Here is an 11,931-nt window from a genome sequence, read left to right as displayed (position 1 = left end):
GATTTATAGTAGTAGTGTTTAGACAAGATATCGTGTCTGCATCTTGTCCTCTGAATAACTACTATGAAGACAACAATATGCAATGTATTAATTATTGTAACTGTCCTACTAACCTGTTTTGAAACTGTTTCATTGCTATTTTATCTCTTTTTCTCATTAAAATGAATAAAAATAACAAAATGCTCACAGTTGTTTAAGTGCAGCCTACGAAACAGCAGGTATAGACACTCACCAGCTTTAGCAAAAAAAGTGAGCAGCTCTAGCAAGAGAAAAATGTTCAACTGTTAAGGATTGACTTATACAGGCTTCTGTTTCTCAAAAGTAATCTGATTACTGCTCTCCCAGATTTGGGAGCTATTCATCTGGCTGAAGGAGGGCACTGGCCAGCCTTCTCCTGCCACAGCTGGGTAGCTCACAAACACAACTGCAGCAGGCAACATGGGCACGAGGAAGCCAGCAACTTCCAAGCCCAGACAGACAGAGGGTCTGGGGACAAGCAGGAAGAAAATGTAAATGCAAAAGCTGTTAAAAAGGCCTTTGCTGTTAACACAAGCCTTGATTTCCTGAGGCTTCTGTATCCTGGTGGCAGGTTATTTTTACATTTGTCTTTGTAAAGTCGCACTCTGCTCTGAGATTTTATAAACCATTTTCCTGCCTATGGAACAAACAAAATATTCTCTTTGATTCTATTCTCTGTTGACCTTGAAAAGGCCAGGCCAGAGAATAGCTGTGGCTACACATTAACCAACGTGTCTAAGGTCTTGGCAGGAGAGGAGGAGCCGGACTCTAGTAACACTGAGAGTATTTCACCTGTGACACTCGGCTCAGTGTTATGTAGTGACCTTTATTTGTACCCCCAAAAGTTAGAGAGGACAAACATAGACTGAGGGGGAAATGTTCTTTAAAAGTGTAAAGATATATTCTATTTGGCCTTGAACTGTGCATCTGAAATTGATTCTGAAAAATACCTACTTTTGTGGATGAATAAAAATTAATGAAACATGATTCATTAAGGGCAGCAGATATTCAGATTAATAAAGAACATAATCAAGTAGGCATCATTACTGTATTCTTTGGCCATTACCTACACGCCGCAGTGGACAGAGGAATGCGGAATGTGTCCCCTACTGCTGCCGCGCTGCTCCGGGCATTGGCTGGGGAATTAAGGATTCATGCCTCTACATAATGATATATGATTAGTGCTGTGAAAGTAATTGAACTCTCCATTCTAGACAATCCTTTGCAGTGTCAGCACGAAGCTGGAACAAACTGTGTCATTTAGCAGAGTTATGCTGTAAGTGAGAAATCTCTGATCCCTGCACAATTAACTTCCTAATAATTTGTAGGTTCTCAAGATTAAATGAGAGAATTAATATAATAGACCATGTAAATGTGCATTGGCGATCTCAAGCAATGCAAAGTCATGACAAGGAATGAGAAATTTAAAGAAATTAACAACTACTCTCACATATAATAAGAGACAGGTGTCAAGCTGTTGAAGGGATGAGCCCCATAACTAGAGCAGCTGAGGAGGGTAAAAACACAGCTGTTGCAGGGATCACTTATAGAGTAACAGAGAACATTCGCTTCCATGGGGACAGGCCACCAAGCTAAATTATGTTACAAGGAGACCACAAATATCCTGGAAAGTGAATTAATAATGATATTGACATCTATTTTGCATAATAAAACACTATCACTCAAAACATTTACTGTAACTCTATGCCTTCAGATTTTCAGCAAACTGATTTTATTAGTTATGAAGTTTCTCGGTTTTCTTCGTTAAGTGTATAAAATGTCTCAGTAATCCTTTTAAGACAGAAGCAGTGCAATCGCATCATACTGCATGAAATTCAAAGTGACCACGCGTTGACAGGTACTTGTTCTCCTTGATGTTTGACACTGTCAAAAAATCCTTTTGTTCTGGGACTTCATCAAAATGTTTTTGTATTGAGTACAAATTAATCAGTCATATTTCGAGTAATTCTGTACATAAATACTCCTGCTGAATAAAGACTGCATTTGTTTAGTCTCAGTCTCACACTGGTTTGGGGGAGAAACAGAAAAGAAAGGGAAATTTTTAATAATTTCTCTCAAAAAGAATATCTAACGTCTCTTGTACATCATAGGACGTGAAGCAAAAAGAAAAGTGTATCAAAGTGGAAAAGTGACTATATCTACAACTGCCAATAGTATTTTTTAGAGTCTATAAATGAAAATGGTCTCTAGTCTGTTATTTACAACTTCTACAAAAGTATACTTTCCTCCATGGCATTAGAGTTAGGCAGAGAGTGTTTGGTTTGTACTATTGTATTTTAATAAATTATAAATTTTCTCTTACCTGCCCTGTCAATACCACCTCACATGAGTTACACTCACATTGGCAAACATGTGAATTAAAAATCGATGGATTTCAGCTGATAGACTGCTTTGAGACCTCAGACACTGCAGGGGCTGCCTGTGAGCTTGTACCTAACTGAAGGACAACAAGGATGCAACAGAGACACAGAATTACGTTAAAACATGTGGGTCGGGGCTCTTGGCCCCCTTCAACAAAGATCCCAAGTGACTGACGCACTCTGCCTTCTTCACTCAGACGCAGGTTCACTTAGAGTAACAAGGATTCCCCTGCCCCCCACCATACACGGTCCGCGTCGGAGTCTACAGCAGGATCCCAGCGGCCGGCACGCAAGCACACTGCCTTCCTCCTGAGCGCTCACGGAGGACCATCAGGGCTCGATCTTTCTATCTGGCCTCCCACAAAACACCATCCTCATAACGCTGTAAAAGTTTTTCTGTGGATGGATACATGTTTGATCACTGACTAACTAAACATTCTTCACAAGATATTAGCTGATTTTTGTTAGCAATCAGAAAAGTTTTGTTTCTTCCTGGATAGATTTAAGGAAAAGTCATCTCTTATGATTAAAGTAAATTTGGTAGTGAAAATTTGAGTACTTACAGTCTTATTCGTTAGATTTTGTTTTATTTTGTCTTGGGTGTGTGTGTGTGTGTGTGTGTGTGTGTGTGTGTGTGTGTGTGTGATTGCCAAGCAATTAAGCTTCCTGAGCCCTTAATTACCACCGGTCTGCTAAATTTGGATCCAGAAGCTTTGGTGAACATTCTCTGGCTAGCTGCCTAATCAGATTCATATTTAAATTAACGGAGATGCCAATATAGTGATGAATTTTGATAACACTTAACTATTCTCCTTTTTAACAAGGATAAAGGTAAGGAAAAAAGCATAATGTCAACTGTTAAATCAGTTGTTATGGTTTAAATATAGAATGTTCCTCCCACACCTCTCTCAAAGTCTCAAATGTATTCAGATAGGGCAGGTTTGGAAAGTGATTGGATCGTGGGCATGTAATGCTCATAAGTGACCTGGAAAGATATTTTCTTGTCCCCAGCTTCTCCCTTCTCTCTCCACTTCCTAGCAGCCAAGAGACTAACAGCTTTTGTCCAACAGGCACCTGGGCCAGGCAGTGTCTGGCTTCGAGCCAACCGCTCATAGACTGGACCCAGTAGGAACTGTGAGCTGCATAAACCTTTCTTCCTTCCTTCGAGTTATGGGTATTTTGTCCCAGTGACAGCACAGTGACTAACAGGATAGTTTGAGTAGAGCTGGTTTAAAATATATTACTCTCCTCTTTCAAGAACAGTAACTTCACTTGGTGATCCTAAAACACTAAGAAAATTTACCTAAATGAATCAAACAGTTTAATGAAAAGTTGCGTCATCCCTACCAATATAAATGGTTGCCAAGGATATGGCTTCAGAGTGACTTTTGCATTTTAAAATGCTAAATCTGGCCATAGCGTAAGATACCATAAAAATTTTTATTTTTTTGCCATCTCTGCCTTTGAAATTATGAAATAAGTTTGTCTGGATCTTTTGTTTCACACCAAAGTAACCATTAATTACAGCAATCAGCTGAAATTCAATAAGCTTATACATACAAAAAAATGTGTGAGCAATCAAAAAAAACTATCATATTTGGTTTGGGCAAATGCCAAAGCTATAAAAAAAAATTTAAAACCTTATGAATTTGAGGTTGAGTTCTACGGTTAGTGACGTCCCCATGCTGTGTTGTCACAAGCACATGTGGCTGGATAGCAAACATGGAAAGAATCATGAAAGCCCAAGCCCTGAGAGACAGCTCCACAATGGGTTACATGGCAGCAAAGAAGCACCTGGAGATAAACCCTGACCACTACATTATCGAGACCTTGAGGTCTGAGGCTGAGGCCCACAAGAATGACAGGTCTGTGAAGGATCTGGTCATCTTGCTGTATGAAACCGCACTGCTGTCCTCTGGCTTCAGCCCGGAAGACCCGCAGACACATGCGAACAGGATTTACAGGGTGGACAAGCTGGGTCTAGGTATTGGTGACAATGACCCCACCGCTGACACCGCTGCTGCTGTCAAGGAGGAGATGCCACCCCCTGAAGGAGATGACAACATGTTGCGCATGGAAGAAGTCGACTGAACTCAACCCGAAGAACCACTAATGCGTGCTCAGTGCTTCAGTCTTCATTTCCTCTGATAATATATATATTTTGAGGATTTTTTTGTTAAGTCTATATGGCGTGATTACTGCTTTTAAGGGGAAGATAAGATTTCTTTCTACTTTTAAATAATACTGTGATATTTTAGGCACTAAAGCAGAACTAGCAGTGCTTTCTCTAGTTTCACCATGGTTTATTTTAACAGGTTGAGATGTTTGTGGTAAGATGTAACTTAACTGTTAACTTTGTGAGGTATGAAATGCTTAGATACCGAGCCAGATTCCTTAGTAGACCAAGCCTTGTGTCTCTAAAGTGTTGAGGTTCTCTGATGTTTAAAGAAATATTTGTTAAGATATCTTGAGTTTTGTTTTGTTTGTTTGTTTGTTTGTTTTAGTTTTCTTATAGGATATTTTTCTAAACTTTCCCAGTAGTTTCAAATCCACATGTCCTGGGCTTCTGGAAGCACATTATACTGACAACTTGATGGCAGGAGCTGCACAGGCTTGTTTTCCAAAGAAAAGTACTGTTTCAAGGGAGAGACAACTTCTAGGGATACCGCAGAGCTGTTTCAAAAATCATTTGGAACAAGGTCTGTGAATGGAAGTGAGTGTCCAGGTCACATTCTGCTTTAAGAAGTAATAAATACAGCTGAGTTTAGAAATTTAAAAAAAATGAAGTTGGGTTCTAGAAGCCAGTAAATTCACATTTGTACTATAACATGGTGAAATCGCTGTTCCTTATGTGCATTCCTTATTGTAGTCTAATGTATTACTTTTTGTTTATTTACTTTTCTCCTCTTATTCCTCCTACTTATTCCAAAAATGATCCAATGTCATAGTAATAGGTTTTTTGATTTTTATCCTATTTCTATGCCTTCATGTGTGTGTGTGTGTGTGTGTGTGTGTGTGTGTGTGTGTGTGTGTCTTTTTGAGACAGGGCTTCACTGTACAGTTCAGGCTAGTTGTGAGAGCTCACTTTGTAGCCCAGGCTGGTGTTGAACTCACAGCAATCTTCCTGCCTCAGCCTCCTAAATTCTGGGATTACAGGCATGCATCACCATGCCCAGTTTTTCTATGACTGAATCTTTTTTTTTTTTTTGACACTGTCTCATTATGCAGTTCAGGTTAGTTGTGCAAGCTCACTTTGTAGCCCAGGTTGGTCTCGAACTCACAATTCTCCTGCCTCATTTGCTGGGATTACAGCCATGTGCCACTATGCCCCACTTCTATGACTTCTAATGTCCAACAAAATTGCCTTTCACTTAAGGCTGGAACATATGTTTTGAAATGATCAAATAAATTCCCAGGGAATCAAAGATAGGGAATAGAAGTGCATGATACTGTATATAATTCATTAAAAATGAAAAGGTATCCAAATGTATAGGAATACTTAATGAGAAAAACCACAAATCCTAAAAAAGAAGAGTAAAGACAAACAGGCATCAGGATGGTTGTAGCCACTGGAGGGTCAAGATTAAGTAGACATTTACTTCCTTCAGTACACAGTATTTGCCCAGATCCAGGTAATGTGACAGCACTGGTGATGACAATGAATAAGACAAACATCTTCCTGACCATTAGCAGCTTCCTGTCCAGGGGAAAGCACAGTGCAGGAAATGACCCTTGTGCATGGTCGACCACTATGAGTAGACAAGAGTCATGCATGGTTGGAGTGTTCAGACAGCACCTCTGTGAATAAATGACATGTACTTGGGAACCTGAAAAGTGAAGGGGAAAAAAAAAACCATTTCAAAAGTGACAAGAAATACATTCCCAGCAAAGGAAATGTGCCAGGATCCTGTGGTGAAAGAGAGCTTGGGATGTCCAGGGACCTGGAAATGAATGACAGGGAGGCTGGGGCAGTGAGAGCCAGAAAGTTTGGCAGAAGTTATGCTGGAGCCAGACATCATGGCAAGTTAAGGCAGAGCCTTGGACACGAAAGGGAAGATCTCGTTCCAAGGCCAGTGAGAGAATTTAATATCTCTTCCAGAGGTTCACAATTTAATTTAGCCTAAAAGGAAAAGAATAATAATACTTCCCAGCTACTGTGAGGTTATTAGATATTGGACAAACAAGAGTCAATGTGTAAAGGCAAATGAGAAGACCAGGACAGGTTCACCATCTGAGATGAGGACTCAGTGTGGGCAATGGCAGGGCAAACACTCACACGTGAAACTCTCTGATTGTGTATTTGCACAAAGGATGAGTAGTGGAACTGGGAGCCAAGAAAATAAGGAACTAGGGCTGGCATCTAGGATCCCGGCTTGAGAAGCTAGCTGATATCAATTGATTTACCCAGTTGGGGAACCCACCACAAGGGAGGGACAAACAACTTTGGGGATTTGAATCAATACTTCAATTTTAGAGATATTTATAGGAAGATGTCTATTCATACCAAGTGGACATGTCTGTCTGTACATATGGAATTGGAAATCAGAAGAGATGTCTTATGCGAGGTACTCATTTGGAAATCATGTGCACAATATAGTATTTAGAGGAATAAAAATAAACGAGATCATCCACAGAGAAAAGAGAAGGGTGAAGATCCATGCACCACCAGCACTCAGCATGGCGGGACCATCACTAGGCAGAACCTCCTTAGAAACTTCCAACTAGTTTTAGCTTTCTGAAACATAATATGATCTTCAGAGGGTCTTCCAAAGGAATCAGGAAATCCATGACCATCTGGCTGGAAGACATATATAGTTAGAAAATAAAGCCACATATTAATACCTTGAAATTTTTCTCTTAATAATGCTACACAACTTTTATCATTTTTATAAAGCTCCATGCCTACATTTTGTTTGACCTACAAGTCTCTTATTTCAGATTAATTTTGGTGTCAGGATGTATACGCTTCCCTTTTTTCCAGTTACTTGCATTTTTAGTTGAGTTCCTAGTCTTCCTTTATTAAGTAATGTTGAATGCATCTTGCAGTATAACTTTTGATTAAGAAATAGGGACCTGGGGAGCTAGCTCAGTAGAATAAGCACTTGCCTGGCAAGCACAGGGTCCTGAGTTCAATCCCTAGTACTGAAAAAATAAATAAATAAAAAAGAAACATTATACTACCTTACTGTCAAAGCACAGACTGGAATCAAACAAGAGGAAACATTTCGCTATATAAACACTCCACCTGTATGCCATTCCCATTCAAGTCTTAAGATCCCTGGTTGCAACAGGCTGAATTTACTAATGAAATGTTGTTCTTTTGATCCTCAAATCATGTCCTCCATCTCTCTTATCCTCCTCCTCCTCCAGCATGATTTTTCTTCTTTGATCATTATCAGATCTGAACAATAAACCCAAAGTTACTCCAGAATAGTTTAAAATGATGGATAAATCTTAAAACACTATCTCTCCATCTCAGGAATCTTTTCAAAAAATAATTTGAAAAATTATAGTGGCACTAAAAGCATAAATTTGAAATTAAAGTTTTCAGTGTTACAGTTTTGGATGAGTGTATTAGGGGACGACTAACCAGATGGATGGGGGTTTTCACTATCATTGTTTGTATTAAGATTTTCCATGCAAAACACATTTTTTAAGCACAGAATATATTTAACTGAAATGTCTGTGATAGATATCATATCCTCTTTATGCATTATAAAATCATGAAACCCTGACACAGCTGAATTCTATCGAAAAGTAAAACTGAGGCATCAAGCTTTTACCTCAAAAAAAAAAATTAAAAAACCCTAAAAGTTATGTCTCCTGCTTAAAGTTTGTTCTATACTTGTGTATTTATTTTTCTCACTCAGAAAAGGAATTTGAGGTTTAAAATTGCCTTCCGTGCCGTTTTTCATAGGGAACACAAAAGCAACACACAGTACCAGATTTGAAAGTGTAGCAGAAGCCCTATTATTTGAAACAGTTCAAGTCAACACAGACAATAAAGCCATTGGCCGGGGTAAAATTTAACTGACCCTTTCAAGATTGAAAAAGATCTTCAATCAAAGTGTTTCCCTCTCAGTGGAGGAAGAACTCTGCATTGAACTGTTTTAATAATAAAACCTACTGAAACAGTTCTCACTTGGGAAACATAAGCTAAAACAAAAACAACAATAAAACCCCACTAAAATTGGGGTTAACTAGTTAAGTAGTTCTTTCTGAGGTGCATTGCTCTACTTCAAAGAATACTAGGAGAGGATTTTGTTAAAAGATTAAAACAAACCAGGTGAACAAAATGAGCAACTTAACAATGGTGCTAATGCTGATGTTGAAGGTCTGTAAAGTTTGCTCGAATGACATTAAACATAGGGTTTTAAACTTTTCGTACACAGTGTTTAAAAAAAAATGATCTGTACACAAGAGACACAAATAAAAAAATGGTAAGGGATTTTTTTTTTTAACACAAAAGAGGAGCTGTAGTTTTCTCGAATGTATTTACATGGATGTCACAGTCCTCACTGAAGAGCTAAGCATTAATGAGAGTTCTACAGGACATGAAGACAGCAAATATGCTGATAGCTTGCGCTTCCTGAGAATGTGGGAAAATAATCTCTTGGAGATGTAGTTGTTCATTGTAATGAAGTAGCTATTTTTCAGAGTCTCTACTTTGTTTGCTAAGTTTTTGCCCACTTTGTCCTCAACCATGGCCAGTGTCTGGGGACATCAAGCAGCATTCACTTTAACATCAGTGGATGGCTGCAAAGAATTCAACAAGCTGGGACTAGTGTATCGTCTTCAAATAAGGAAGACAAAAATCATCCCTTCTACTGGTTCTGGCTGGAAGCAAAGGTGATTGGTACAAAAATCCCTCACAAAGGAATGTTAATAGAGGCCGTAATTCTGACACCTTCTAGAATTGGGGGAAGCAAGTCAGAGGCCACGACAAACCCAGCTCATTATTAATTTCACACTTGAGTAAAACCACACAGCTAAGCGTTCACTGTTTGAATTCAAAATAGCAGACTACTGGTTTCAGTGATAACCAGAATGTAGATTTTAAAAAAAGAAAAATGGAAATTACAGAATACAAGCTTTTCTATCACAAAAGTCACTTTTTATATATTTTTATGAACTTACTGAATTCAATCATAATTTACATGTACATAATGGAACTATCAAGGCAGCCAAAGCTAACGCCATTGGAATGAATTAAAATATAAAAGTAATTTTCGAGATAATTTTATAAATGACAAAATTCCGTGCCTTATATCTGAATTAGGATGAAAGTACTCGCCTCCCTTTCTTCTCCTCTGCTTAGCTATCATCATTATTTTTGCAGCTCAGTTCTTCATTTTCATAATACATATTTCTCCCAGTTACCAACTTTTCTCCAAAAACAAATCTTGTAATCCTCACAAAGCCCATGAGCAAGCACTCTACATATGAACCGAGAGTTGACCATTAAAACAGACGCATGCATTATGACATCATGAGTGAGTAACTCTCTATCCATTGGTGGGATTATTAAAGATTATGGCAGCCTAGATTAGTTGTAGTGGTTTAGGAAAAGAAAAAGGCCTTGCTAATCAATAGAAGACTGATTTTTTTTTTTTAATAAAATGTTTAGGTAATTTTAGTGTCACTTTCACATGATTTTTATCTGTTTGAAAAATCAAACATAACAATTTGCAGGAGAGAAAGAGAGAGGAAGAAGAAGGAGGAGAAAGGGAGGGAGGACAGGAGGGAAAGGGAGAGGCACGTACTGCTCGCACACCCTTCCTTTATCTTTTGTTTACCTCTTTGTCCTAAGCCCTGGCTGTTGCAGGCCCTCAGTGAGATCCTTTGGTGCTGTTAACTTTGGAGCCATCAGGCAAGAGTAATGGTCTCACATCCACTTAGCGTTTTCCTTTTTGGGTACAAGAAAAATTACTCTGGTTTAGATCGACGTCCTCCTTTCTAAGCTAACACCTACAGCTGTGCCTTATCCATCAGCTGAATGGACATTGTTAACACAGATGTTAGCAACCAAAACAACTATGAAGCAAAAACGCTGGTTAAAAAGTACATGTTTCTCAAAGCTAATCTTCGCGGGTTTGACATGTTTTAAGAACTTTTTTCAGAAAAACCCTTTACCAAGGAAATAACTATGATGGTTCAAACTCAGATACCAATTTGCCACAATCGAGTCACAAATGTTTTTTCTCCATTTCTTAACTTCAATTTATGTGTATATAAGTGGTCTGTGTTTCCACATGAGAAAAGCCCATTTTACTTGAAAACTAAATTTAAGAGACATGAGCAATACATAGGGCAACATATACAATCAATTTACAAGTACACTCATAGAGTTTCTAAGATCGCTTTTTAAATAGATTTAATAATAATGTTTCCTTCTTACCTCACTGTGTGAAAAGATGCCTCATTCACACTGTCCTTTACCTCTTTAAAAAATGTTTTTTCAAGATTTATGCATATATTTTGAGCATTTAGAATTGCCAAATGATTTACACTGTGTGTATGATAGTCTAGTAATATACTAGCAAAGAATGTTATTTCTAAACAATTTCCATTAATACACACAATATACAAGGGGGGACTGAACTAACTCTCCGTCCACTGCACACCTAGTGGTTCAGCTTGTCTCTCCTCTCCTGTGCGCCTCACAAGCCCCTCTGGCCCTGGTCCTGTCCATTCAGCAGGACTTGCACTTTTACTACAGAGTTGCAATTCCTTTAATCTGCTGGTCCGTTCTGCTTAAGTGGCACATATTTTCAAGAGAAATCAATACTGCTGTTTTTAAAGAGATCTAGGGCAATTGCGTGTGTAAGAGGTGGTCATCCAATACAACATTACCCACACAGAAGATTGAAAGTCTTATAGATGTCATGTTCTCACTTGTTAACCTAAGTTTTCAGTTTATAACCAAGACACTTGTTTTGATAAAGTATTTGACTTGTTTTGTAATAGGAAAAACCAATAATAAAGCAAATAGCATTCATGCTTTCCCTTTAGGGCTCGTCTATGTCATTCTTTTAGAAGTAAAATTCTAGAAACTCCATTCATACCCTTAAACTAAAAGGAACCCCCAAACACCTTTCTTTAGAAATGTATCTGAAGATTTGGCCAGATGGATAATTCTATAAATATACTAACATGTAAGCAGGTATCATATCGCATAAATAAAAGGCACATAGACTTGAAGGGCTAAAAGTCAATATAAAATCCTCCAAATTGCAAAGGTATTTATACCTTAGGATTTATAACTTGTTTATAAATTGCCATTCAAGTATTAAGTGCGAAGGAGATGCAGAGACCAATAAAATAATACAGGCTTTTGTGTGGAAATTTTAGATTGGCATGACTGGACTTCTGGGGATATGCTCTTAAGGATGAAAGATTATAAATAGGATTTATTATTTCATAATAAATAACAGAAATAATTCTGTGAGTATTGTGTTAAATGTCTCTATCATCATACTATCATAACCACCCAAAAATGTAGCCCTGAATTGCTTGCAGCTCACAGTGCTAC

At 38.2% G+C, this 11,931-nt stretch overlaps 1 protein-coding gene across 1 annotated transcript in view; it reads left to right on the top strand.

Annotated features, from left to right (window-relative positions):
* LOC101567948 (heat shock protein HSP 90-alpha-like) overlaps positions 1 to 4,490 on the top strand; it is a 30,303-nt gene extending 25,813 nt beyond the window's left edge. Inside the window, exon 2 of the mRNA XM_004626299.1 lies at positions 4,060 to 4,490. Coding sequence (XP_004626356.1) covers positions 4,060 to 4,490 — 431 coding nt within the window. The remainder of the gene's footprint in view (positions 1 to 4,059) is intronic.
* Positions 4,491 to 11,931: the final 7,441 nt, after the last annotated feature.

Source organism: Octodon degus, unplaced genomic scaffold (assembly GCF_000260255.1).
Source record: "Octodon degus isolate 3935 unplaced genomic scaffold, OctDeg1.0 scaffold00013, whole genome shotgun sequence".
Lineage (NCBI taxonomy): Eukaryota > Metazoa > Chordata > Mammalia > Rodentia > Octodontidae > Octodon > Octodon degus.
Note: the sequence above shows the minus strand (reverse complement) of the source record. Positions and strands in the feature narration are given on the sequence as shown.